Genomic DNA, 27391 nt, shown 5'->3' with positions numbered 1-27391 from the left:
GCCCCACCCCGCCCCGCCCTCCTCGAAGCTCGAGAGTGCTGCGTGAGCCGTCGGGGCTGCAGTCCCCTGCCTCGGCTCTCCGCGCGGTCTTTGTCCGCCGCTTTGTTCTCGCCGCGCTGGCGTCGTCCTCGCCCCCGTCTCCGCCCGCCCCGCGCGCCCGGGCCCTGCCCGCCATGGTCACCCGGCCCGAGCCTGAGGTCGAGGCCATGGATGCTGAGCTGACGGTGGCGCCGCCGGGCTGCTCGCATCTGGGCAGCTTCAAGGTGGACAACTGGAAGCAAAACCTGCGGGCCATCTACCAGTGCTTCGTGTGGAGCGGGACGGCTGAGGCCCGCAAGCGTAAGGTGCGTCCGAGGCCTGCCCCGCTCTCCCGCCTGCTACACGGGGAGTGGGGGGGGGTGTAGGAGAGAAGCCTGGCAGTGCGGGGAGGGGGTGAGGGGAAGCCTCGCGGTGCAGGGAGGGAGCGGGGAGAAGCCTCGCCGTGCGGGGAGGGGCAGAGGAAGGGGCGAGGCAAAGCCTTGCGGTGCAGGGAGGAGGTAAGGGGTGGGCGAAAGGAAACCTCTAGGTGCGGGGAGGGGAGTGTCTGAAGAGGAAGACTCCGCCTTGGCGATCGGCCTAGACCGTCGGGGCCGAGTAGCCCTCGTCCGTGAAGGTCGCGGTGCAGGGTCGGGGTCAGCGAGGTGGTTCTGCGGAGGGCGCCGGGGCTGAGACCCGCAGCACACACATGAGACTGGCAGGGCCTCTGCGCACTCGAGGTTTTAGATTGTAGGAGGTGATTGACATCCGCAGCCATCGAGGTAGTGGCTGTTTTGTTGTTTACTGGTCCTGTAATCCCAGCAACTATGACTATATTGTTAGTGATTTGCAAGTCGGAAAACGTTCTTTAATCTTAGACTTAATTATTACAATTTGATTTTGAGGTGAAAACTGGAATTGGGATTTTTTTTTTTGTTCGGGTTCTAAGTCATGTTAAGTATTAAATTCTCTCTCTTTAGTTTTTGAGACGGGGTTTCTCTGTGTAGCCCTGGCTGTCCTGGAATTCTGTTTGTAAACCAGGCTGCCCTCGAACTCACAGAGACCCACCTGCTTCTGCCTCTTGAGTGCTGGGATTAAAGGCGAGCACCACCACACCCGACCTAATTCTCTTTTTTTTATTAATCATGGTGGAAGACACTGCAGTAACATCTTCTAGTGTGACTAAAAGTTTATATTCTGTAACAGCGTGTTAGGGTCGGAAATTTATTGTATTTTCAGACAATAGTCTTCCTATGAAGAAAGGCTGGCCTTAAACACCTAAACCTCCTGTCAGAGTTTTGTGAGGACTGAGATTGCACAGGTGAACCATCATGGCACAAAAATGCCTGATTGACATCAGTGTTCCACGGTCATAATTTTGTCACCGATCCATTGCTTCCTGGATTGAGATGTGTTGTAAAGCTCATGTTTACATGGGAGTAATTGGGGTATCCTCCCCTTTCTCTTTCTGTCTTTTGCTTTCCCCTCCATCTTCCCGACTCTAGTTCCGTGTAGCATCACACAAGGAAATGAAAATTTTCCTTTTTAATTAGAACTGCTCAGCTCAATATTTGAATTTCCACTGTTCTAGAAGTTCTTTAAGTGATGTTCACAGCCCAGAATTCAGACACCCGTGCAACACTCACAAACCGTGTTTTGTTGAACTACAGTGAAGTAGGAAATGAAGGCAGCTAGTTGTGCTCTTGAAGATGCCTGGACTTTAGCTTGTGTGCGGAACTCCACTCCTCTAAAGTTCCCTCCGCCTCAGAATGTTCTCATTTCACAATCCAGTTATTCTTCTAAAAAATACTTGACCAGGCATATGAGGGAATACAAATAAATACCTGGAAAAGTATTGATCTTCAGCCATCAGAGCAGTGTCTACCCCCAAGAAAAATGACAGCAAACAGGATATGGGAGAAAGGGGAGCCCTTATATACTCTGCTAGTGGGGGTGTAATCTACAGTCTTATGTAAACCAGTGGAGACCCGGCAAAAAGCTGGAACTAGACTACCATGTCACTGAGCCGCTCCATTCCTTTGTATAGACCCAGAGGACTCTAAGCACAGGACTGCCATGCAGGGGGACTTCTTAGGGGGAAGAAATCCAAAAAGTTGGAGGGGGGGAGAAGAGGGATAGTGTTGGCGGTGAGTTTATATATGTATTAGGATGTCATAATGAAACTACTATATGATAATTAAAAATGAAGGAAGAAACATCCTTAGGTGTCTGTCAGGTTTGTTTGCAGCCTGTGGGTTATGACTTAGGAGAGAGTACCTTAATGTGAATGTTGTGGAGAAGGCTCCCTGCAAAGCCCAGTCCAAGTTAACATCCAGTTTCCACCATCCACAGAGCTAGCTTTGGGTACTGGCTGATGGGCAGGCTGGCTCAGGAGCCACATTCCTCTGAAGAGGTCACCACAACAGCCACTCTGCTATCAGTGGTTCTCGAAGCCAGCTGTGCTGCTCCCCAGGTACCCCCTCAGCACCCTGTGTGCCCCGTTGTGCCTCTCCCTGGCAGCTTCATTGCTGATGCATAAATTGGGTTTTTAAAACCTGAGCCTTGAGGATGACTGGAAATTCATCTTCACACTTAGTGGTATTGGTAGGGTGGATGCGAGGGTAATAGCTGATAGGAATCCTGTGTCACCATAACAAACGACACTGTAAAACTCCCCACTATAGGGGTGAAATGTCCGGAGGGCCTCCCTGCCAGTACTCTAAAGAGTTCATCCTGGTCTCCCTCTTCCCAGACCCAGGCCACGGTCTCCAGTGTCCATTTTGTCATTCACATGAGCTTAGCTTCTGGTCCTATCATTGTCTTTTAGGAGGGGAGGGTGCTTGTGCCAGCATTTAGTGATCACCCAGACTATCACACCTTTTCTAAATAGGATAGCCTCACAGTTTGTGGGGTTAATACTTGCCTTTGTTTAAGCATCATGATTTTAAACTGAATGTGTTTAATGAACTACTCTAGGGTTTTTTCACTTCTACGAATTAAAGCCTTATCTAAATTAAACCCTTCTCTTTAGGATAAATGAAGCCAGAAGGCATACCTCAAATAAACTCTGTGGGTAAATAGCACCCACTTTAGGGTCTTAAGCTGCCACACCATCTAGTGGCCACTGACCATACATGCCATTTTAAATAAAGGTTAAATTCTGGTTGTGCTAGGCATACCGTAGCCTGAGCTCAGCATATTGCTGTGATCTCCCACAATGAACAGTGCTATAATAATATAAAATAATGTAAGGGGAGGTTATTATTAATATTTGTTTGTTTTTTAAGGGAGTATTTCCCTATGTAGTCCATACTGGCCTCAAACTCAGCAATTGTTCTGCCTCAGCTTTCAAAGTGCTGGGACTACAGGCGTGTGCCACTGTGTTTTGTTAAAAGTGAGGGGTTTATGACTGTATCAAAGACCACTCTCTGTTTTCTGTATTCATTGCAAATTCTAGTTTTTTGACTAGCTGATAACATTCAGAAGAGAATCTGCCCTGTTTTTTTTTTTAATCTAGTGCCTTCCACAGCAAGTGGCAAACCTGTAGTTCCGCCTTAATTTTACCGTGCTCCCCTGTGTAGAGTCACCATGTGAAGAGAAGAGGCGGGTCTTCCCTGAGAACTTTCTCTTGCTCTCATACTCACCCAGAGATGCTGCTTATTTCGTGTGTTGGAATCCTATCCTTTGTAAGACACATGTGTATCCCACAGTTTACTTTTTACTCTCTTCTGACTCCCTTCCCCCATGCTCTTCCAGTTGAGCTTTGGTGACCCTTTAAATTATTGCAACATCTCACCTATTAATTTACCTATGTAGGTCCTTTTTGTGTTATTTTTTATTCTATTTTTCAAACCATTTGTAGAAGATGTGTACATTTTAATGGTTATTTATTTATTTATTTGGTTTTTCAAGAAAGGGGCCAGAAGAGGGCATCAGGTCCTCTAGAAATGGAGTTCTAGAAAGGTATGAGTTGCCACATGGGTATTGGGAATTGAACTCAGGTACTCTCCAAGAGCAACCAGTGCTTCTAACTATCAAGCCATTTCTAGCTCCATTTTTGCCATTGTTTTCTTCAAATTGTCTGGAAATCAGTTGATGGCATCTGGGTAATATTGTCATCGACCTCTATGAGATTGAAAATGTAGTCTTATGACATAATAATGAACACTGTCCACGAGTAACATGAGAATATAACTATCTCGTCTCATGCAAAGTCCATACTTAAATACTAACTTGCATTTCCTTCGGTTAGCACAACTCCCTGAGCTAACCTCCAGTGAGAAGTGACTGGGACCAGATGTTCAACAGGTAGATCTTCTGTGCACTCTGGATCCAAACCTATGCACAAGTTTAGCAAAACCAGAAACTCAGTTAGTCCAAGCCCAGCACATACAGAGCAGTTGAACAACTCTGTACAACCATGCCACCTAGAGCGTGCCAGCTTCCTTCACCGAAGGAACAGTGGAGTAGGAGTTGGAATATTCAGTACTATGCAGTCTGCCCACCTCACCAGATTTCGGCACATTGTATCTACTCCCTGTCTCCCCAGCCGAAGTCTGCACAGTTTACTTGTACTGTGTGTGTCATAGCCTGTGGTCATGCCCACGCCCATATCGGCATGTCTTTGGTTCAGGGAGGTAGCACTATTTATCTATTCATTGACTTGGTAGGTAATTGGTCTATTTTTGCAATTTTGAGTGCCATTGATAGTTTTATCTGGTGATCCTAGTGTCCATGAATGATTCTATTTAAGTCAGTTGTTACTGTGATGATTATAGAAAATAGGCTTTGTTTTGTCTTTCCCACTACAGTTATGTGGAACTCTACTAGGAAGAAGACTTCGGGAGTGCTTGTATAATAGTAATTTTAGTATGGATTTGGATGCCTTTTGTTCTTTATCAGGTTTAAGTAGTTCATTCTTACTGTTCATATATATGTCAGATCGTGCCTTGGTTGCCCAGTGAGCATATTAACTCTGGCCCTTCCTCCTCCCATCCGGGCTGCAGTGTTGCCGACTGGCACATTCTTGGGTGGTGTGAGTATGTAGACTTGTCTACCGCTGCATTCATACTTGCTGTGATTGCGTTGCTGGGTTTCTGTGGTCTGATTCTTAGCAGTGGATTTTTCTTTTTTTTTTTTTTTCCTGTGTGTATTGCTTTGTGTCTGTTTTCTGTAGTTCTTGGGTTTTTTTTTTTTGGTTTTTGGTTTTTCGAGACAGGGTTTCTCTGTGGTTTTGGAGCCTTTCCTGGAACTAGCACTTATAGACCAGGCTGGTCTCGAACTCACAGAGATCCGCCTGCCTCTGCCTGCCTCCCGAGTGCTGGGATTAAAGGCGTGCTCCACCACCGCCCGGCTAGGGATTCTTAAGCTTCAAAATGATAACCTGGGCTAAGGATGGCTGGGTAAGAGCTTCTGCCTGGAGCGCAGGTGAAGTCGCCTGGGGCACTATTCAGTACTGGGTGTGAGAAAATGATGTCATCACCATAGCTGTTCTCTTGTTGATTTGTTTTTGAGCTAAACTAAGTGCTTTGGGAAAACAGAAAGAATGGAATGCTGTGTTAAAGTGTAAAGACTCAGAAGAAAGCTCCTGTACTCCCTCCCAGCAGTGCCCAGTCGTGACCCTCTGATTTGGACCCCTCATTTCCCCTTGAACGCCTGTTGCATTCATACTGCTCATAACTCCTCTGAATTTCAGGCAAAGTCCTGCGTCTGCCATGTCTGCGGCATCCACCTGAACCGGCTGCACTCCTGCCTCTACTGCGTCTTCTTTGGCTGTTTCAACAAGAAACACATCCATGACCATGCAAAGTCAAAGCGGCACAACCTGGGTAAGGCACCCTCCTGCAGTGGGAGCTGGAGCAGGCATCTGCTCTGGTAGCATGTTATCTTTCCAAAAAGCCCACTGGGATGAAAGAATCCTTATGAAACTGAGCTTTCAAGTGGGCATTGGCATTTGAGACCTTTTAAACTGTTGTTATAGTTTGACAATGAGTTTTCTTGTTTCCAGTAGTGCAGGTTCATGAAAGGCTACCTGAGCATTATATGACATCAAGTATATGAAGTAATTATGTGTGTATATGTGAAGTAGTTGTGCATGTGTGTGTGCTTGTGTATGTGCTAGTGTGTGTTATTGCTGGCTGTCTCATGCTGTGAAGTTGCCATGTGGCCAAAGATAACCTTAAACTGAACTTCTGATTCTCCTCCTTCCATCTCCCCGAGGCTGGCATTATAGGTTATGTCTACCATTCCCCGCATTTGCTTTGTTCTTTTAAACAGTCTTGTTACATAGTCCAAGATGGCCTCAGACATGGGATTCCCCTTTTGTTAGTCTTCAGCATACTAGGATTCTAGGCATGCATCGTCACACCTGGCTTAGTGGTGGGTGATGTAAGCACATACAGCCACCAGTATCCATCTTAGCCCTGTGTCCTCCTCCCTCCCCAAGTCCCTAAGTTTTAGTGTGATAGGTTTTTCTTTTCTTTCTTTTTTTTCTTCTTGAGACAGGATTTCTGGCTGTCGTGGAACTTTGTTTTAGACCAGTATGGCCTCTAACTCAAAGAGATCCACCCACTTTTGCCTCCTGAGTACCAGGACTAAAGGTGTGCACCACCACACTTGATGGGCTTTTATTTTCATTTCTCTTGAAATAGTTTCTAGGGCTGGAGAGATGGCTCAGGGGTTAAAATCATTGACTGCTCTTCCAGAGGACCTGGGCTCAATTCCCAGCACCCACATGACAGTTTATAACTGTCTGAAAGTCCAGCTCCAGAGGACCCGACACCCTTAGCAAAACACCAATGCACATAAAATAAAAATTAAAAAAAGAAAAGAAAAAGTTTCTAGTTTAAAGTAGCAGTTGGGACAGATACCTTTATAAGTTTGGTGTCTGTGCTATGAAGTCAAGGTTTTTTGAGTGGAACCTGTTATACCTGTCCCTGGAGAAAAACGACTCAGTAAAGATGGGGACAGCAGCAAATAGCTCTTAGTGTCCCTTACAAGATTGCCAGCCATTGAGGATGTAGCAAAGTCTCATTCCCCAGCCAGTCAGGTCACTGAGAACCCTTGTGGGCCTAAAATAAACTCTCTGAACTTTTGCCCTAGTTTTGAATTTTGTGCTTGCACAGCTGAAGCAAAGCATCCTGATCCTTGAATCAGTACTTTACTAGGCACAGGTATGTGCCTCCCTTTCTAACTCGGCCCTCAGGTTAGCAGACACACTTCATCCACCCTAGGTGAACCCTTGCAGTTGGAACTCCTGCAGCTCACAAAGAAATATGCTCTGGGCAGCTAGTGTTCAGCTGCCTGCAGCACTACCTTGACATACTGGATTTAATTTTGTTCTCTTCCCTCCTTTCTTTCTGTAGCTATTGACCTGATGTATGGAGGTATATACTGCTTCTTGTGTCAAGACTACATCTATGACAAGGACATAGAAATCATTGCCAAAGAGGAGCAACGCAAGGCTTGGAAGATGCAAGGTGCGTTCATGGTGCTTAGAGAAGGTTAGGTGACCAAAAAATGGTCAAGGAAGCTGGCTTGGGCTGGGTAGGAGAGAAAAAAAAAGTCCTACTTTTCCTATGGCAGTCACATAGCTCACAGAAGTGATGAAAGTAATGCAGGAACCATGAGATGGGTTATTGTTCCTTAGGAGAGAATGGATGAGCTGAGATGGGTTATTGGTCCTAGGGATAGGATGGATGAGCTGAGATGGGTTATTGGTCCTTTGGAGAGGATGGATGGGTCTTCCACCACAATACCCCAGGCTGTGTCCATCCTTTCCACAGAAGGTCTGTTAGACATTACAATCCCTCCCTTTTCTTACTCCATTCTCAACCCTGGCAGGTTGGGATGTTGTATTGCCTCTTGCTGGACTGGTGTGGGAATTCCTTAACTATTGGGCCAGGTGTCTGGCTCAGTGGTGGAGCCATTTCCTAACATATACAAGGCCTAGGGTTTGAACCTCAGCATTACATACATATATATATGGAAGCAAAAACTGTTGAAATTTGTCTTTCTTAGTTAGGGTTTCTATTGCTGAGAAGAGGAGGAAAACATTTAATTGTAGTGACTTGCTTACACAAGTTCAGTCCATTATCATGGCAGGACATGGCTGTGTCAGGCAGATGTACTGGAGAGGTAACTGAGAATTCTACTTTTTGCATGGGCAACAGGAAGTGATCTGTCTGTCTGGGCGTGGCTTGAGTGTATATGGACTCTCAAAGCCCACCTCCACAGTAACACTCTTCATCCAACAAGACCACACCTACTCTAACAAGGCCACACCTCCTAATAGTACTATTCCGTTTGGGGACCGTTTTCTTTCAAAACACCACAATGCCTGTGCCTAAATGATATAATGATAAGAGCTTCTTTTACATTGGAGTTAGATGCATCTTAGAGACAATACCGTTAGAAATTTTGTTCTCTATTTAACAAATAACACACACATTTTATATGTGTGTGTGTGTGTGTCAAAAGCAGCCTGTCTCAGCATTCACAAAATGTGTGTATTCCAGGTAAGTAAAGCCCAGAAACCATGCAGAAGTCCCCCTAACACAATGTCAGTCTTGTAGCTTTTATTTCCTAAATTTACATTTTATGCATTGAAACTTTTAAGTGCTCAACGAAAACGTATGGTAATAGTTACTCCTTAAATGTAAGATGTTATGTCTCTTCTTGGTAAAGTTTAGTTTAGTAAGACATATAGTAAGATAATCCCTGGGTTTGTTACCTATAGGGAAGCTGCCCAGTTCCTAAAAGTTTCTATTTGCAGAGGTTGGCGTCTTCTATTAGCCCATCATGAAAAAGAAGTTTTATATTATAATAAGTATTACACAAAGATCCTTAGCAAATACTGTCTCCATGAACCCCCCCACTCCCACCCCTTGGATTTTTGAGACAAGATTTTTTTGTATAGCAGCCCTGGCTGTCCCAGAACTTGATTTGTAGACAAGGCGGGCCTCAAACTCACAAAGATTCACCTGCCTCTGCCTCCCGAGTGCTGGGATTAAAGGTGTGTGCCACTACCGTCCGGCTACCTCCATGATTTTTATACGCACTGCAGCCTTAATAAAATCTCATAGTTAACAACTATGTACACAGTACGCCTGTAAAAGAAACCCCTAGTGAAAATGTGTAAGGAAAGGAGTTTAAATTGTGTTTGTGTTGGTGCCAGTGTGTAGTGGTCTGCATGCCCTCATGTCAACCTCAGGTGTTCTGTTGATCTCCATCTTATGTTTAGAGTCAGGGTCTCTTACTGAACTGGGAACTCATCGTTTCAAAGAGATCATTTTATCAGTAAGCCCCCAAGATTGGACTGACTCCCCCCCCCCCCGCCCCCCAGCACTGGTGTTACAGGTGCATGCTGTTCTTCTGGCTTTTACATGGGTGCCAGGAATCCTAATTTGGGATGTCGTGCTTACATAACAATCACTTTAGCCACTAAGTGAAATGAGTTTAATACATATGATTAGAGGCCTTGTACATTTTCTCTCTATAACACAGGAGGTCAGTCACAGCGAGGGTAGAAGTTGGTGAGACACAAGGAGCAAAGGCGAGCCCTGCAGTGCTGCGTTTGTCCAGGTAGACATCTGGCCTCCAGCAGCTCTGTCCTTCGTTCTCGGTGGCATCAGTCTTGCCATGTACCCCAATGCCCCTGTGGTTGTGACTCCTACGGGCGCTGCCTGGGTCAGAAAGAAGGCAAACTCACTCTGGGGGCACATTTGAGAACCTGGCTTAGCCTAACCTTTACCAAATCAGTATCTCCCCTACCTCATCCAGACCAAATGATTCTGCCTGCAGAGATCCCTGACCAATGATTTACTCTCAGCCCTAAAGTATTCTGGGAGATGTTCTGTCTGAAATAATATCAGAAGTAACATACCAGTTCCTTGTAGGAGAGGCACCATTTCCCTGATTGTGGATGGAGAACGGAGCGGTGGCTCTGGTGCACCAGTTTCGTCTGTCTGTCTGTCCTTACGTGTGTTTCGTGTCACACCCTTAGTCACAGGTGCAGCAGTGCTATGCAGCTTTGTTCTTTATTGTTTCTGGGTTTACCTGGTGTCTTAGAGTTTCTTTCTATTTCTGTGACAAAACACCATGACCAAAAAGCAAATTGGGGAGGAAAGGGTTTATTTGACTTACACTTTGAAGTTGTTGCTCATCTACAAAGGAAGTCAGGACAGGAACTCATGGGAGGATCCTGGAGGCAGGAGCTGTGCAGGCCTTGGAGGAATGTTTCTTACTGGCTTGCTCTACATGGTTTGCTTAGCCTGCTTTCTTACAGAACCCTGGACCACCAGCCCAGGGTTGGCACCAATCACTAATTAAGAAAATGCCTTGCAGCCAAATCTTATGGAGGCCTTTTCTGAATAGAGTCTTCCTCCTCTCAGCTAACTAGTTTGTGTGTCCAGTTGACATAAGACTTATCAGCACACCTGATTTCCCCAGTTCCCAGAGAAGCTCACAGTTGTCTGCATTAACAATGCTGGGTCTGCGTCCCTCTTGACCAGTAAACAACATGTCTCTCGTGTGTCAGTATCATTGCTGTGTGCTGGGGAAGTAGACCACAACCCTGACATGACTGTTTTGTTTTGTTTTTTTAAACTTCCCCGTTTGCCTTCTATTGCTGTTAATAAAACACTGACCCAGAACATTTTACCCTTCCAGGTCACAGTCCTTCACTGAGGGAAGTCAGGGCAGTAACTGAAGCAGAGACCATGGAGGAAAGCTGTGTACTGCTTTGGTTCTCATGGTTCATACAGCTATCTTCCTTTTGTACCCTAGGACCACCTGCCCAGGGGTAGCGCTCCCTGCAGGCCAGTTTGATGGAAGCAGCTCTTCAGTTGAGGCCCTCCCCTCCCAGATGATCCTAGCTGTGTCACGTTGACAAAGAGTTTCCGGAAGGTAGAGACAGGTGCTCTCAGGAGTCCAGGATTTCGTGGGTTTTAGCCAGTAGTTTCTGTTCCCACAAAATAATTCATATCACCATTATGTGGGGATATATTATTTCTTTGTGCAGAACACTTGAACCAGTAGTTGACATTCATGTGCTAGGGCCATCTGGGCAAACGATGGTTACTGAGTTAGAAATTGAAAGTAGTTTAGGACAGGTCCTTCTGAGTGGGGTGTGTGCCAGGTGTGCTCTGTGTTACCTTTCGGGTACCATTGTCGTGGGTTCCAGTCTTCAGTACTTTCACCAGTAAGTAGGTCAGAGTGCATTTTCAGCAGGCTGTGGTGTATGATTTCTGGCACTTGGGAGATGAGCAGACTGATCTTTGAGTTTGAGGCCAGCCAGTCTACATAGCAAGTTCCCGGCCAACCAAGGCAACATAACTCAGCCGACAAAACAGAAAAAACACATTTTCTTTTTCTTAGGCAATTCTGGGGATCAAATATGAGCCACACATCAGTAGGTAAATGCTCTCCCACTACTTAAAGTACTTATTCTCTGTTAGTCTCATTTCTGGAAAGATCCTTTATGAGTTATTAGGTTGCCCTATTGTAGCTGATTTACTATCTCTGGATCCAAGGCATTTGAGAAACATTAGTGTCTGGCAGTTTGATGGGTCGCGTTTCTTTCCTTAACTCAATAAACATAGACACTCGCTGAGGGAGGCTCATGAGGTAATCTGGCACCTCTCAGCTCAGCGGGTGTTAGAAGAAGGGTCCCTTCTCTGAAATGCAGCCTTACAACTGTTATTTACAAGAGAACTTAAATACCATTGTCTGAGACTGTTTTCCATCTGCTTAGGTGTTGGAGAGAAGTTTTCAACTTGGGAACCAACCAAGCGGGAACTGGAACTGCTGAAGCACAACCCAAAGAGGCGGAAGATCACCTCCAACTGTACCATAGGTGGGTGAGGGGCATGCATAGTGTCAGATAGGTAGAAAGCCTTGCCTTTCTGTTAGTACAGCATTCTTCCCGGGCCATGCCTTAGTGGCCTTCCTGGATTTGTTCAGCACTCAGCTCTTAAGCGCCTAGTCTTCAGGGGTCTTGTAGACATGGGATGCAGAGGAATGAGTGGAGACGACCCCTCCCAGTTCCTTGGCATCTGCATGTCTGAAGGCACTTGGCGTGTGTTCTGGCAAAGCTGCTCTCTTCATGGAGAGTTGATAATGCAAGTGAGTGAGGTTGTTATTTTTTGGTTTTTTGAGACAGGGTTTCTCTGTGTAGACCAGGTTAGCCTCAAACTCAGAGATCCAACTGCTTCTACCTCCCTAGTGCTGGGATTAAAGGTGTACATCACCACCCCCGCTGATAGCCACTTCTTCTAAAAAGGAGGAAGTATATTTTAGAGCTTGTTTGAAAAGCATTTTGACTTGTTATAAAGGCTCTTTTCTGACTGACGTGCCTGTCTTCATAGTAAATACATTTGGGTAATACTGTGGAAACATAAAGAAGAAAGTGGAGGGGCAGTGGTGAAGAGCGTTCTGCTGTCGATACAGAAATTAGAGAGCCCTGCACTTTCACACTTTCCCGCTCTTGACACACTGCTCGATGAGTGAAGAAAGTGACTGGTCATGGGGTGTAGAGGAAGCTTCGGCTGGGGTCTGGCGTCCTGGGTCTGCACTCAGTGCACTGGTAACACTGCTCTCAATGGCTCCCATCCAGGTCTGCGTGGACTGATCAACCTGGGGAACACATGCTTCATGAATTGCATCGTGCAGGCGCTGACCCACACACCTCTTCTGAGAGATTTCTTCCTGTCAGACAGGCACCGCTGTGAGATGCAGAGCCCCAGCTCCTGCCTGGTCTGTGAGATGTCCTCTCTCTTCCAGGAGGTGAGTGCAGGCACAGCTGTACGGCTGCCTCTTTCCCTGCTTCTAAGGAAGTGAAGCAGTTGAGGATAACCATACCTACATGTTTTTCACTATGCGACTGTACTGTGGAAGGCATAGCTTTTTACAAAGGGATTGCTAGAGATAGGTTGTTGGTTTGGCTTTTTGGAGACACATTGTTCACCAAAGAGAAGAGCCCTCAAAGTAGGCAGTCAGCTTAAGGATGGCATTCATCTCCAGGAATCCTGGAAGTTTCATATGTAAATGCTGTTGTCTGGGTGCTGGACAGTTAGCTCAATGATTAAGAGTACTGGCTGCTCTTCCAGAGGGCCCAGTTCAATTCCCAGCACCCATATTGCAGCTAACAACTGTTTGTAACTCTGGTTCCAGGGAATCTGATGTCTTCATACATATACATGAGGCAAAACACCAATACACATACAATATAAATAAATAAATCATTTAAAAAAATTTTTTAAAGCTGTTGTTTGATCCCTGCATTCAAGACATGCTGCAGATGTGTGCCGGCCCCTTTCTCTGCTTCATTCTCAGTGGCAGTGGATAACCCTTCCCAAGTATGCTCAAAGGCCTCTGCTCTGCAGACTGGCAGCACAGAGAGCCAGTGCTTACTAAGGCTGTCCTTGATCTCATGATAAAACTTGTGATGTGCCTATCAATGTCTATCCCTAAGCAAAGTGATGTCCCCTTGTTCAGGCTTGGTCTCAGCACTTACTGACTTAGTGGCCTCAGACCAGGTATCAGAGCTGAAATAACTCTTCCCATCCTAGAAATGGGTTGCTCTGCCCGGCACAGAAGCCAGCTGGCTTGTCTCCTTTCTTTGAGTGATCTTTTACCAGTGTGCATCCAGGCATCTTTGCTCAAATGTTGTCAGGACTGCCTTAGGCCACAGCCCAGGACTGAGGAGTGTACAGAGTTAAGCAGTGACTTTGAAATGATTCAGCTGACCTTTCCAGAACAAGTTTGCCAATTCCTGTCTTAGTCTAGCCATTACTAACACCTGCAGTTACTGGTGACTGAGGCTATGTGACAGACAGGAACAATTGTTGTGACAGACAGGAAAAATTGTCAGAGATCACGAGGGATAAGAAAACATGGTGAGAAGTGGGTGCTGGGGTTCACTGGTTTTAATATTACTTTGTAACTAATGCATCTCTCTTGGATCATTTTAAAACTCAGGCTTAGTAAGGTGTAGTCAGTCAAACTTCCTAGTATATACATCTATGAGTAGCAGATGCTTAACACCTCCACCCTTTCTGAAGCCAAGCCCCCTTCTCCTGGTGACACAGGTTTTTGTTCCCTGTGTACATGATATGGATGGATGTGTGGCAGGTACAGGTGTTGTGTGTATGTGCAGTGCTCTGCCATTCTTTCTAGGTTTTACCTGTCTTGTGTCTTACTGGTGTGGAGCATCAAGGTCCAAGTGTGGCACTTTAATCAGTGTTCTCCTGCTAGAGAAGGCTCTGTTGTGCAGGGGCCACAGTGCAGTTGGAGGCTGCCTGGTTCAGACACTTTTGAGTGGTTTCCAGTTTTTACAGTTAGAGAATGTAAGTGCGTTACTATACAGGGTTTCATGTGAAGTGTTTTCCAGCACCTTTCTTGGTTTAAGTTGTTATTTTTATCGCTGCCCTTAGTTTTTAGTACACAGTCTTAAACAGTTTACCGCTCTAAGTACTTCATGGTTTTGGTGCTATGTAAATCTAGTTCTTAGTTCTAGTCTCTAGCTGGTCATTGCTAGTAAAAGTTGAGCATCGCTTATCTGATAAGCAAAACCCAAAATGTTCCAAATTCCAAGACATTTTGGTCACTGATGTGATGAATTTCACACCTGCCCTGGGGTAGTTTAGTGCACACACTTCATAAATTACCTTCTTGCTTTATGTTGAGTTTTGCGTCTAGATTTGGGCCATTTGCAGGATGCCTCATTTGCAAACACTCCACAACCCTAGGCGCTCTGGTCCCAGCCCTTTCGGGTGCTCAGCTGCTCCACGGAACAGGCTGCAGCTGCTTTGCTCTTCACTTACCGCATGCATACAGAACTGGGTAAAAGATTGACGTCAGCCTTTGTTGGACTTTTACTACACACTGTTGTTTTCTAGCTAAAACATGAAAGCAGACAATTTGCAGCTCTGAATTAGTTTAATACACAGCCTTAGGGGTCATGACAGAACTGGAGGTCTCACACACACACACAAATCTGAAAGCACAACATTCAGAACTTCAAGTCCAAGTAGATTCTGATTCTGAAGTATTTTTGGCAGGGCTTGCCAGGGTTGTGTTGTGTGACTTCACCACAGCCTTGGTTTTGAACACACAACACACTGTTCCATCAGTGCCAGAGTTAGTAAGTGCTGCCCCAGACCTCAGTGACAAGACTGTTGTGTGATTCTAATGTATATGCAAAGTCTTCTGCTCTTATAGAAACACAATGGTGTTATTACAGAAAATGGAAACATTGAGTATTTCTGCCGTCATTTCTCAGCATGTAAAATTATATCTTCATACAGCTTTAGATTGTGATGTTGAATGTCTGATTTTAAAAATTGCTGTTTGCTGGCTTGAGTTTCATTTTTGTTGTTATAAAAAGGCTTGGAATTAAAACAATTTTCCAGTTTCTGAAATGGCCTTAAATATTCTTAGTGTCATTGTATACTTGAATTTCCGTGAAGTGACTTCCCAAGCAAAGACGTGACAAATGAAAAAAGTAGAAGTCCTGGGATGAGTTTGGGAAGTGCGCTCTGGTAGAAGGGGTGGTGGGTGCTTTGTGAGGCAAACATTGTATAGAATGAATCAGTTGATTTTGCTCTTCATTGTGTAGGCTTACCAGCAGAAGTAAAGTGGAAAAAAGTGAGATTCGAATCTAGTGAGTCCAAATACAATTACAATTGGTGGGGCAGGAGGAATGGCTTATCAGTAAGAGCACTGGCTGCTCTTCCAGAGGTCCTGAATTCAATTCTTAGCACCCAGTGACTCACGACCATTTGTAACTGTAGTCTCATGGGATCAGATGCCCACTTCTGGTGTGCAAATATACATACAGGTAAAACACCCTCATACATAAAGTATATAAACAAATAATTTAAAATCTTTTTTTTTTAAAATATAATTCTGAAAAGAAAAACAGGCAATTGCTGGGTGGTGGTAGCACACGCTTTTAATCCCAGCACTTGGGAGGTAGAGGCAGGAAGATCTCTGTGAGTTCAAGGCCAGCCTGGTCTACAGAGCAAGTTCCAGGATAGCCAGGGCTATTATACAAAGAAACCCTGTCTTGGACGAAAGAAAGAAAAGCAAGTCTGTCTGAGCAGGCCACCTACCCAGTCTACAGCCATGGATTTTTTGCCAGATGAAGACTGGCAGGTGTTCTAGTTGTCCCTTTTCCTTCTCTCTAAACAGTTTTACTCGGGGCACCGCTCCCCACACATTCCGTACAAGCTGCTGCACCTGGTGTGGACACACGCCCGGCACCTGGCGGGTTATGAACAGCAGGACGCACATGAATTCCTCATTGCAGCCCTGGACGTCCTCCACCGGCACTGCAAAGGTGGGCCTGCCACCATTTCCCTGCTGGGCTGGGCAGGTGGGGACTTTCTTTAAAAATGTAGTAGAGCAAGGCTGGTGCTCCCCCAGCAACTGTAGATAATGCTTGATCTGTCTTATAGACAGTGTAGTTAGGTTCTGTTTCCACTAAGAAAGAGCGCATGGCCACTTCTAAGAGTTCTTCACAGTTTGTTTTGTTATTATCAATTGAATTTGGATATTTTCAGAGGCAGCATCTCACTGTGTAGCTCAAACTGGCCTAAAGCACAGGTCCTCTTGCCTCAGCCTCCTGAGTGCTGGGATTATAGGTGTGAACCTCTGTACAAGAATAGTGGTCCCAGGTGAGCATGCTGGCACATCTGTAATTCTAACACCCAGGTGGCAGAGTCAGGCAGATCTCTGCAAGTTCAAGGCCAGCCAGAGCTACCTTACCCTGACTCAGGAAAGAAAGAAAGGAAGGAAGGAAGGAAGGAAGGAAGGAAGGAAGGAAGGAAGGAAGGAAGGAAGGAAGGAAGGAAGGAAGGAAGACAGACCCCACCCCTGCCATCAGATAGATCTCTTGTTGAAATAAATGCCTTCACATACCTCATAGAGTGTTGGTCCTCCTGGTGTCCTCCTGTTTGCTGGGTGGATGTGGACTTACTGCTTTGTGCTGTCTTGGTGACATTGCTAATGGTAGTCACACTTCTCTGTCCTCAGGTGATGACAATGGGAAGAAAGCCAACAACCCTAACCACTGCAATTGCATTATCGACCAAATCTTTACGGGTGGGCTCCAGTCTGATGTCACATGTCAGGTCTGCCAGTAAGTGTTCCCATCAGCTGGACAGTCACCATGAGTGTTTTAATCTGCCGTAGCTGTGCCATTTCCCCTTCTGCAAGGGAAAGTCTTCTGTGGGCTTCAACCCTAAAGCTCAGTACCTTAGATAAGGCTCCCTGAGCTCTGTGCTGTTCATAGTGGAGCACCTGCACTAGTGTCAGGTGAGGGAGTTACTTAAACAGCTATGCTTGGTCATTTGACGAAAAATGCCTCCAATAGAGAAGACACGAGGAATCAACAGATTGCCTCAATCTGCAGGCTGAGAGCTCTTCCCTTGGGGGCCTGTAGAGTTTTGCTGTACTCACAATTAGCAGGGTGTCCTTGGCAGCTTCATACATATCTCTCTGCTTTTCTTAAAGTCTTCGAAACTAAGATCCAAAGCAAGTAGCCCCTTTAGATGGCAGATCATTGGTGTCCTTGCTTCTAATGTGAATTGGCTTCTTTGCATTAGCTCACATAAAGCCAGGGTTCTTTCCAGGTACAGCAGTTGCTGAGTGCTTTCCCCTCCAGAAGCAGAAAGGATCCTTTGACGGGGGCTAGAGACGTGCCCCAGGCACACCCCACACCATCCCCTAGTGCCCACCTGTACTCTTCTCAGGTTTCAAGACCAGGGTGCAGGAATCTGGGGATGCTCCTTTGGTTTCCTAGGAGCAGAGATCCTTTGAGCCTTGTCTTTAAAATCCCTCTATCCCTGACCTAAAATGACTACATTCTGTTAGCAAGAGGTAGCCTCGGATTTTGCTCCGTAGCTGAACCCATTTTCTTATTCTGAGTTTCCCCTTTTTAATACTGTAATGTAAGTCTTCTAACAGGAGTCAGCCTTGCTGAATGCAGTATTGTTTACAGGGCTGCCAAGTGTGGCCTGTGCACTCTGTGGATGGGGGTTTCTCAGTGTCTTTGTCTGTGCAGAGTACCTGGTTTCTGAGCAGTGTGGCTGCAGTTCCTAAGTGTTGTAAGCTGGATCCCAGCAACCAGGGTTCTTCCTATAGCTCAGGACTTTATACTCTGCCAGACTTCCCAAATGAAGTCTTTACTGTGGACATTCCTATTATGTCCTGAGGCTTCTGATGGACAGGTGGGCAGAGAAGGCAGCGTGTTTAGCCTATCTAGGGACTGCCTCAGGCCACAGTCCTCACGTGCCCTCATGTGTTTTCATCTTTTCTTGCAGCGGGGTCTCCACCACCATAGACCCCTTCTGGGATATCAGTTTAGACCTGCCCGGTTCTTCCACCCCATTCTGGCCCTTGAGCCCAGGGAGTGAAGGCAGTGTGGTTAACGGGGAGAGCCATGCATCAGGCACCACCACTCTCACAGACTGCCTGCGAAGGTGAGACACATTCTGTAGTATTGGTTCAGAATGCTACTTCTTCCTTCCATTATACTGCTTGATTCAGTCTTTAAAAAGTAACAGAAAAAAATGACCACAGAGAGAGAGAGAGAGAGGGAGAATATTAGCACATTGAAGAATATCCTGCTGCTATAAAGTGACATGGTGATCTCAGTACCCAGTGCTGCATCATAACACCACCACCACCGCCACCCCTACACAGAGAAGGTTGCTGAAGCTGGTGTAGGCAAAAGCATCACAATCCATCCCTCCAACAGCCCTCTTGGGCCTCACCTAAGCAGTTCAGGCCTGGCTTTCTCTAGAATTCTCAAAGGTTTGTGAGTGGAATCTCATAGCACATCACCTGTGAGGTGACTCTTCCACTTTGTCTTGATCTCTGGCAGCCCAGAGAATTGTGTATGGCGTAGATCTTGCCATTCCACTACTAGCTGGTGGCCCATGGGTGATGACACCATTTGTTTATTGAGCCCTTTGGGTCTTCTGAACTGCTGCTGTCCTCATTTGTAGCTTTGTGTGGATGTATGCTCCATTGTTCTGAGACAGGTTGAGTTGCTGGAATGTATAATAACAAGAATATTAACTACCATTTCCTCAGACCTCTCACGAAAATATGTTGTGTGTATAGGTAAGAGAGAGAGAATAGATAGATAGATAGGTAGATAGATAGATAGATAGATACATAGATACATAGATACATAGATACATAGATTATATGTTTATGGGTAGAGATAGGTGGGTAGGTAGATAGAAAGAATAAGCTTAAGAGAAGCAGGAAAAGTTCTTTGTGCTGTGAAATACAACACCTTTAACTGTTGCTGTGCATCTCGGGTGGTAAAATAACCTGTTCCCCCCTTTCTCCCCTCCTGTTTTCTAAATGCCTTTTAGATTTACCAGACCGGAGCACTTAGGAAGCAGTGCCAAGATCAAGTGTAGTGGTTGCCATAGCTACCAAGAGTCCACAAAGCAGCTCACCATGAAGAAGCTGCCCATTGTGGCCTGCTTCCATCTCAAAGTGAGTTTCCCAGAAAACTAGCCTGCAGCACAGCCTCAAACTCACCTGCTCAGGTTAGAGCCCCTCAGTGTGTCCAGTCCCAAGAAACAGGAAGTAAGACTGCCTCCTGCACCTTTCTGTGTCTTGCTGACAGAGTATGCGCCTCCTTGTGAAGGCAGGAAGGATTAGATTTTACTACTTCTTTCTCTGTGAGCATAGGCCAGAGGGGGTGTCAGATGTCCTGCTCTGTCATACTCCACCTCACTGTGTGGAGATAGGGTCTCTCACTGAACCTGGATATAGGCTTGAGGTTGGCAAGCCCAGTGGTCCTCCTGTCTGTGCCTCCCACAGTGTTGGGGTTACAGGTGCATATGTCCAATCGCTGGCATTTTAGGTGGGTGTGGGTATTTGAACTCAGGTCCTCAAGGTCTCGTAACTGCTGAGCCCTCTTTAACTTTGTTTCACTAAAAGACCCAGGCTAGGGGTGTGAGTCAGTGGTAGAACTCTTACCTAAAATGAACAAGTTTCTGAGTTCCACCCCAGAACTGCGGGAAGAAAAGATCGAAAAAACAAGGACCTGAGCATTGTGGTCTGGGCCAGAGGCCAGCAGGCTCTTTGAGAAAAGCCAAGTAGTAGGAAATTGAGTCTTTTTGTTGTTGTTACATGTATGGCTGTTTTGCCTACGTGTCTATCTGTGCACCATGTGCATTCCTGGTGCCCACAGAAACCAGAAGAGGGTGTTGGATCCTCTAGAACTGGAGTTACAGACTGCTGTGAGCTGCTATGTGGGTGCTGAGACTCAAACTGAAGTCCTTTGGTAGAGCAGTCAGTGCTAGTATTTGAGTCTTTAAAGGCTACGAATGATTTGTGCTTCCTGTCTTTATTTTAATACCCCTTTAAAATGTAAACGATCAGTCTGATCTTGGTGGTATGCAGCTGTAATCCCAGCATTCGGGAGGCTGAGTCAGGAGGGTCCTGATTCTGTGTGTACCCGAGCAGGACTATTGCAGGAAATGAGTGAGTCAAGTAGAAGCTGGCCAAGGGCCTTTGCTGGAGCCTCCAGTCTGGACAGCCCAGCTGTTGCTCTCTCTGCTCATTTGTTCCCTTCTCCCTTCATCTCTGCAGCGATTTGAACACTCAGCCAAACTTCGGCGGAAGATCACCACATACGTGTCTTTTCCCCTGGAACTGGACATGACTCCCTTTATGGCCTCCAGGTAGAAAAGTCTGGTGCCCCTGTGTGTGTCCTGGTGAGGAGGCGAGTTGTCTGATGGGTGATCAGTGCCAGGTCTTAGACCAGCTGTGTTACAGCTGTGTAGGCCTCACCTCTCTCCCCGGCCTCAGTACTTATCCTGCTCTTACTTGGTTGCCTCCTCCTGTGAATCCTTCATTGATCACTTGTCAACTTTCAGAATTGGCAGAAGTCACAGGCAGACCACATGACATGTTTTGGTTGATGGAGACAGATTTTGAAATACAGATAGGGTTCAATTGCACCAGTGGATCCTCTTTGAGATCAAATTCTGTGTATCATAGACCACATAAAATTTAACCCTCAAAAAACTACAGTGCTTGCTAATGTGTTTGCTGTCTCTGGCTGGCATCTCTAAATGTGGTAGCTTAAAACAGTAGAAATTTATTCTTAGAGTAATAGAAGCCAGAAATAGGAAACTTATGAGAAGGGTCCTGACAGAGTTCCCTGGTGTCATCTGCTCCTGGAGCTTCTTGGTTCTTCTCTGGCTGTTACTGCCCTGGGCCCAAGGCCCTTCCGGAGTCTGTCTCAGCCGTTGGCCTGGGTACTGGTGGTCAGGGGTAGAGCTTGACTAGAAAGCCTTGTTTCAACATCTGTCATCACATCTGCACAGGTTTTATAAATAGGTCACGCTCACAGTTTTGGGGGTCAGGTTGCAGGCATTTTCAGAAGCCACACCTCAGCCCGCTGTACTGTCTTCAGCAGGCTTCCCGTTATTAGTCATTGATGTCCTTCCTTGTGGGCTGTGTTCCTGGGTTCACAGGTCACTGACTGAAGTGATGTCAGAGACCATGAGAATTCTCTTTGGAAAATGAGGTGCTGACATGTCCAGGGATGGGGTGACATTGTTGCCTATCCCAAGGTCTCACGGGTCTTGCTGCCTTCTGCTAACTTTGCCATTAGATAAATAAATTAGTTTGGAACCTAGCACTCTGTGCACAGCCCCTGCTCCCATTCTGTCCAGCAAGCTGCTAGTGAGACACTTCTTGATGTCCCTTGTGCTCTTCAAGAATGTAGTGTGGGGCTAACAGCCTTGGGAAGAAATTCTTTCTTTATTTGGTGTATTACAAGCAAAACATCACAAAGCCAGGATCAGAACCCCTAGAGGCAGAAAGTGGCTTCAGGGTCCACGGGATGTGAGGGTTGCTGCACAGAAGCAGTAGGAGGTCAACAAGCTCCAGCCCAAGCTGGATTTCTCACCACTGTGGGGCAGTCTGCCTAGGAAAACTCGTGTGTATGAAGTATACGTATCCGTGTCAGTTAATCCTGTTGTTGGAGCCTGTCCCTCTGGGTTAGTAATTAAGTTTTATTGCTGCCTTACAGCAAAGAGAGCCGGATGAATGGGCAGTACCAGCAGCCCCTGGACAGTCTCAACAATGACAACAAGTACGTGGGGTTGCAGGGCCTGGGGGCAGGGTGAGAGGGCATTTCTCAGATAGCTGACCCTTCCTTCCCTCCTTACAGTCTCCCCTCTGGACAGACTCCTTTCTTGTAGCAACTCCCCCCCCCCTTTTTTTTTTAAAAGAGGCTTTTGGTGTGAGGGTTTGCCTTGGAGCGCAGCACAATGAACTTGCTCCTTCTGGTACCATTCCTCTTGCTGTTGGTAGCACAGACGGATGGCACAAGGAAAGCAGTTACTGCCACTGTGGCTTCAGTGCAGTTCTAGGAGTTCTCTTTGCTGGGCCAGGGCTGGGTGGTACAGAACTGGCTCTCCCAGCTGTGCAGCCGGCAAGCTCTGCTGTAGGCTGTTCAACAGACCGTGATCGAGATGCTCTCTCCTTCCACTCCAGGTACTCCCTGTTTGCTGTTGTTAACCATCAAGGGACCTTGGAGAGTGGCCACTACACCAGCTTCATACGGCAGCACAAAGACCAGTGGTTCAAGTGTGATGATGCCATCATCACCAAGGCCAGCATCAAGGATGTGCTGGACAGTGAAGGGTACGTGTGGGGTGAGGTTGGAGGACCTGTGCTGCTGCTTTGTCCATCCCTTGTGTCTGAACAGAGCCACAGGCTGGACTGAATCTGCCACAGTGCACAGTGGCTCCTTGGATCAGATGTCACTTGAGGTCATGTTTACAGGGTGGGAGTGTCGTGGAACAGAGTTGCTGTCTGTGCGTCCCCTAGATCAGAGAACATTGTGGTCAGCATTTGTCCTGCCCATGCTGTGCAGCGGTTCCGATCACCTTCTCTGCTGCTTTTGTTGCCCATGGTGTATCATCATTCACCCTGAACGTCTTCGAGTCCTTAGAATTCCCAGCCCCTAGGGTCAAGATAGACCCTCCTGCCACAGATGGAGATGGTGGGTGTGAAACTCTGGGCCCTGGGAGCCTCCAGAAAGATCTCATGGAGAAAGTGTGCTACTTACTGGGCAGGGGTTGGGTTTGAAGGAGACGTGGACCCTGCATGAGGGTAGCCCCGCTGTGAACAGGAGAGGTAATGACTGTAGGAGGTCGTCAATTCAGGCTGGGTAATGGGAGGCCCGTAGTGTCTCTCTCTCTTGAAGACTTGAGGTGCTGTAGTGTCCGTTCAGAAGTCAGGCTTGTGAACCGTTCTTGACTGGCGTAGCTACTTTGAAAGTTAGGATTAAGCCCACGTTCCCCTTTGCCTCCTCAGGTACCTACTCTTCTACCACAAGCAGTTCCTGGAATATGAGTAGCCTCCTACCCTGCTGGCCAGGAAAAGAGAAAGAGAGAACAAGTTGGCAATCTTCCCTACATGATCCCTGGTCTCCTCACATCAGAACACCGTGGTATCCCTCCTGTGCAGATGTGCCTCACACATGGCCCCTCTGCACCAGGAGATGTTAGGGTGGGCATGAGCTGTAAGACTTGAGTGGAGTGTGCCCTTGGTGGACAGGAGCCAAGGGGCCACCTCTTCTCAACCTTGTGGTATGCTGAGGGCGGATGTCCTCAGAGCAGACCAGCCTCTGCCTGGTGCTTCACCCTGTCACCCCACACGGGTTTAAAAAGCACTGCGCTGTTGAAAATGAGCCCATGAAAGCTGTAGAGTAGCAGAGGTGATGCCGGAGGGCAGAGTGCTTGCTGTGTTGGGTGGCATGAAGGGCAGGGTGTGTCCTTTCTAAAGTTGTAAAATAGCCCTGGGCCCAGGTTGAGGCCACTCACAGGCTTAAACATCTGATCTACAGATAACTTTGTGTCAACTAACTGCATGTGGAAACACCAGCCCAGATGTTCCCTTTGTTTTCTAGAAATAGGTGTCTTACCTCTACCCCTTGCTCTTCTTCCACGCTAGTGAATTTCATAAACGTGATAGCATTGAAGTGAATGATTATCAAGTTTATATGGAAAGCTAGGTGACCTTTCCTGAGAGCAGAGTGTCTTGCTTTTTGATCAGTGTTGTTTCCTCACCCTGTACCCCGCCTTCCTCCCCACACAGTTAGCTGTGGCCAGGCATGGGGAACAGGGTCTCTGTTATCTTGGTCTTTGGTCCTTTTGCCTGTCCGGGTGGTTTAGTGGAGGAGTGAGATTTGAAGCTGAGTGGTCCAGGTGGAGACCGCATTGCTTTGTGTCACCCGCCCGCTTCCCTCTGCTCTGTTCGCTATAGTTTCAGTAAAGGCCAGAATGAAAAGGCTTAGTGACCAGTTCTGCTGACAGAGTCAATCATGGAATTTCTTGTAAGATATTTTGCATGTGTCTTTGGACAAGGCTTAGGTTGAATATTTCTAAGAAGTTAAAATCTAGGGTCTTAGTGTTTCTCTTTACAGCACTGCCTTTTCAGTGGTGCTTGCCTAGGGACCTGCAGCACGTCACTGCAGGGTTTCAGGGCCGCTAGGCTCTGAGCTGTAGTCTACAGCAGGTATCTTATGCATCATTCGTGCATAGCAAGTACAGCTCTATTCCGATTGTCCTTTATTTACATACCTTAAATTTGAATTCCATATACTTATCATGTGTACAGAATTTTTTTTTAACTATTTGAAAATAAGACATTTCTTTACTGACAGGCTACAGAAAAGCAGGGCAGGTTCCAGCCCAGCCCCCTAGCTAGTTGTGACAGGATGAGGTAGCTGTGGCAGAACTAAGTGGCCTCTGTCCAGTTAGTGTAAAGATCACCAGAAGTCAGGGGCAGCTAAAGCCTCCTGTGCAGTGTGCCCGTGTTCCTATTTCTGCATTTAAAGCAAAGAACAAACTTGAAGCATGTTTTTGAAGAAGCTCTTTTTGAGAAATATGGGTGAACCCAGATTCTCAGACATGGACCCGTGCTTGTGGGACTCAGCTGTGGAGGTACCCTTGGGGAATCTATTCTGTTTGTGAACCCCCATAGGAAAGACTTCACTGTGGTTGGCCTAGAGGAACCAGAGCCCAAACCTCTTCCTGAAGGTCTGCCTCTTTGACACTGGTGGATGGGGCATCCAGAGACAGAGGAAATGAGCAGGTGTGCTGGCCAGGCCTGCTTCCTCTGTCTCCACAGCACACACATAGCCCGTCTCTACCTGAGGAGGACAAAACCTGTTTTCTGCCAGAGTGACTCTAACCTTTTATATCCAAATGCATTCCCCTTCTTTACCGTGGGCTTAACATTCTAAGCACTTTGCTTTGTGCCTGCGGCAAGGAGGCCAACCAACTCCTTGACTGCCGCATGTCTGTCTGGCCCTACCTCTGTGTCTTGGGACCTTCAGCATGCTGTCTCAGACAGGCATGTGTGGATGGCTGAGGAGCAGATTGGAGCGGTGGGCTTGGGAAGTTCTTTCAGTTACCCCTTTGGATAGCAGGGCAGGAAAAGGGTTTCCCATCCAAGGACCATCCAGTATAGGTGCCCAGATGGTTGAGAAGTGTGTGTGACCACAGGACTGTGTTACCCAGCCCCAGTCTAGATCGTGAGCAGACCTCTTCTATGACCGCTGGTACCAGCCTCACAGGAGACCAAACTAGCTCTCTTCCGATGTCTTCAATTCAGGAGGTGGGGTGGGATCTGCAATTCCTCTCTTCATCCCAGGAGTCCTCCCCCCCCCCCCAAGCTGGGCTCTGGCCTGAGCGACCTACACCATGTGAACCTGAGTGCTCTTGTGTTTGGCTTGGTATGTATGCTTTTCCTTGTGTAAAATCATTGTTTCTTTTTGACAAGTGGCTTGTTTCATTTATTATAGCTTTGAAATAAAATGTGAGGGGGAAAAAAATCCAATGATTGTATTGTGGTTAGAAATTTTATTACCAACACATTTGTCACTTTCTCCCCTGTCATTTTGAGGGGCTTGACTGTCTCCTCCCTGGTGACTTTAGTCTTTCCTATATCCTAATAAAGCTGCATTTTCTTCTGAAACTGACTGCTGACCCTGTTCCTAACACAGGCAGCCACAGGGTGGGTAGCAGCCATGGGTTGCCTGTGGGTAGAGATAGCATGAGCTCCACCTGTTCTGTAATGAATCAGCTGCTTAACCCTCCTACCTGCCAGGCATAGGGCCACACTTTAATCCCTGCACTTGAGAGGCAGAGGCAGAAAGATCTCTGTCTGGTCTGCAGAGTGAGTTCCAGATTAGCCAGAGTTACACAGCGAGACCTTGGCTCAAAACACAAAACAAACACTGCCTCCTTCTGTGGGCAGGAGGATTAGTGAGACAGGAACACTCCCCAGCAGAGGTGTGTGGTGGGTTCTGATGCCTCTTCCCCATCCCAGCCTCAGGTGGTCAGAGCTCACCTGGTTGGATCAGACCTTTGTCTCAGAAACCAGTGAGATCTGAAATTCTGGCCCTCCTTGTTTGGATGCTCTTTTTATCAAATGGTCCAGAGAAATGTGCCCCTTAGAGTCCTCAACCTCACTGTGTAGCAGTTTCGACAGATTAAATGGGACAGCTGCTGGGTACCACTGGTGGAAAAGTTTTCTACCCTCAAGGTCTAAGACTCAGATTAACACTCAAGTAGTAGAGCAAGTGCATTAGTATGCATAACATTGTGGGTTCAATCCCCAGCCCTAACCCCCCAAAAAGGAGGGGCCTGGAGAGATGGCTTAGCAGTTAAGAGCACTAGCTGCCATTCCAGAGGACCTGGGTTCAGTTCCCAGCATATATATGGTGACTCACACCTGACTCCCAATTTCAGGACTTCTGACACCCTCACACAGACATACATGCAGGCAAAACACCAATGAACATAAAGCTGTGTAAAGGGCTTTAACAAAGGGACGGAGAGATGCATGGGATCGAGATGTGTGATGTAAAAGCCACAAAAAGCAAATGTTTTTTAAAGCCCATTTAAACAAAAATCATTTTTTTTTAAGATAAGAGAAATAAGAACAAATTTGAGTTAGTTTCTAATTCTAATGGTGATCAGGTTTCATAATCACCTGAGTTCTCTACACGATGCTGCACTGGCTTGTGAGGCACCAGCATTTCGTAATGGTTTCTAGTTACAGCATGAAGCCTGCCGTGACATCCCATCACTTCCACTTACCAGTTCTCCCTGAGTCAGCTAGCAGGTGAGGCGATGGGAACAGAAGCCTCTGGCAGGCTGGTGCAGAGTTGGCAGAATGGTGGTGTGTGAGGGTGCAGCAGAGTGTTACAGCTCTGGTAGACAGGTACCCGGGCTGTAGGAAGCCAGGGAAACCTACAGCCCTGAAGGGAAAGGTAGCCCATCGCAAGTGGTACAGCTCTGTTCTAGCAGGGACTGCTCCC

General features: G+C 46.7%; 1 protein-coding gene across 1 annotated transcript; it reads left to right on the top strand.

Moving 5' to 3' along the window:
* Usp22 (ubiquitin specific peptidase 22) lies at nt 1–26043 on the top strand. Its single transcript, XM_050163681.1, has 13 exons — nt 1–344; nt 5711–5843; nt 7380–7493; nt 11768–11869; nt 12629–12798; nt 16207–16354; nt 17050–17155; nt 18339–18497; nt 19404–19530; nt 20635–20726; nt 22085–22147; nt 22552–22701; nt 23377–26043. The coding sequence occupies exons 1-13, from the start codon at nt 174–176 to the stop codon at nt 23417–23419; spliced, it is 1578 nt and encodes a 525-aa protein (XP_050019638.1). The 5' UTR covers nt 1–173; the 3' UTR covers nt 23420–26043.
* Nucleotides 26044–27391: the final 1348 nt, after the last annotated feature.

Source organism: Alexandromys fortis, unplaced genomic scaffold (genome assembly GCF_014885135.2).
Source record: "Alexandromys fortis isolate MF-2015 unplaced genomic scaffold, M_Fortis_MF-2015_v1.1 scaffold_149, whole genome shotgun sequence".
NCBI classification, from domain to species: Eukaryota; Metazoa; Chordata; class Mammalia; order Rodentia; family Cricetidae; genus Alexandromys; species Alexandromys fortis.
The sequence above is the reverse complement of the archived record's forward strand: the minus strand, read 5'-3'. Positions and strand labels throughout refer to the sequence as shown.

Excerpts from the sequence above, each read along its gene's own strand:
- Usp22 (XM_050163681.1), top strand. The coding sequence starts at position 174 with ATGGTCACCCGGCCCGAGCCTGAGGTCGAGGCCATGGATGCTGAGCTG. Across the intron at positions 18,498-19,403 it reads CTCACAGACTGCCTGCGAAG|ATTTACCAGACCGGAGCACT; the intron begins GTGAGACACATT and ends AATGCCTTTTAG. Across the intron at positions 20,727-22,084 it reads ACTCCCTTTATGGCCTCCAG|CAAAGAGAGCCGGATGAATG; the intron begins GTAGAAAAGTCT and ends GCTGCCTTACAG.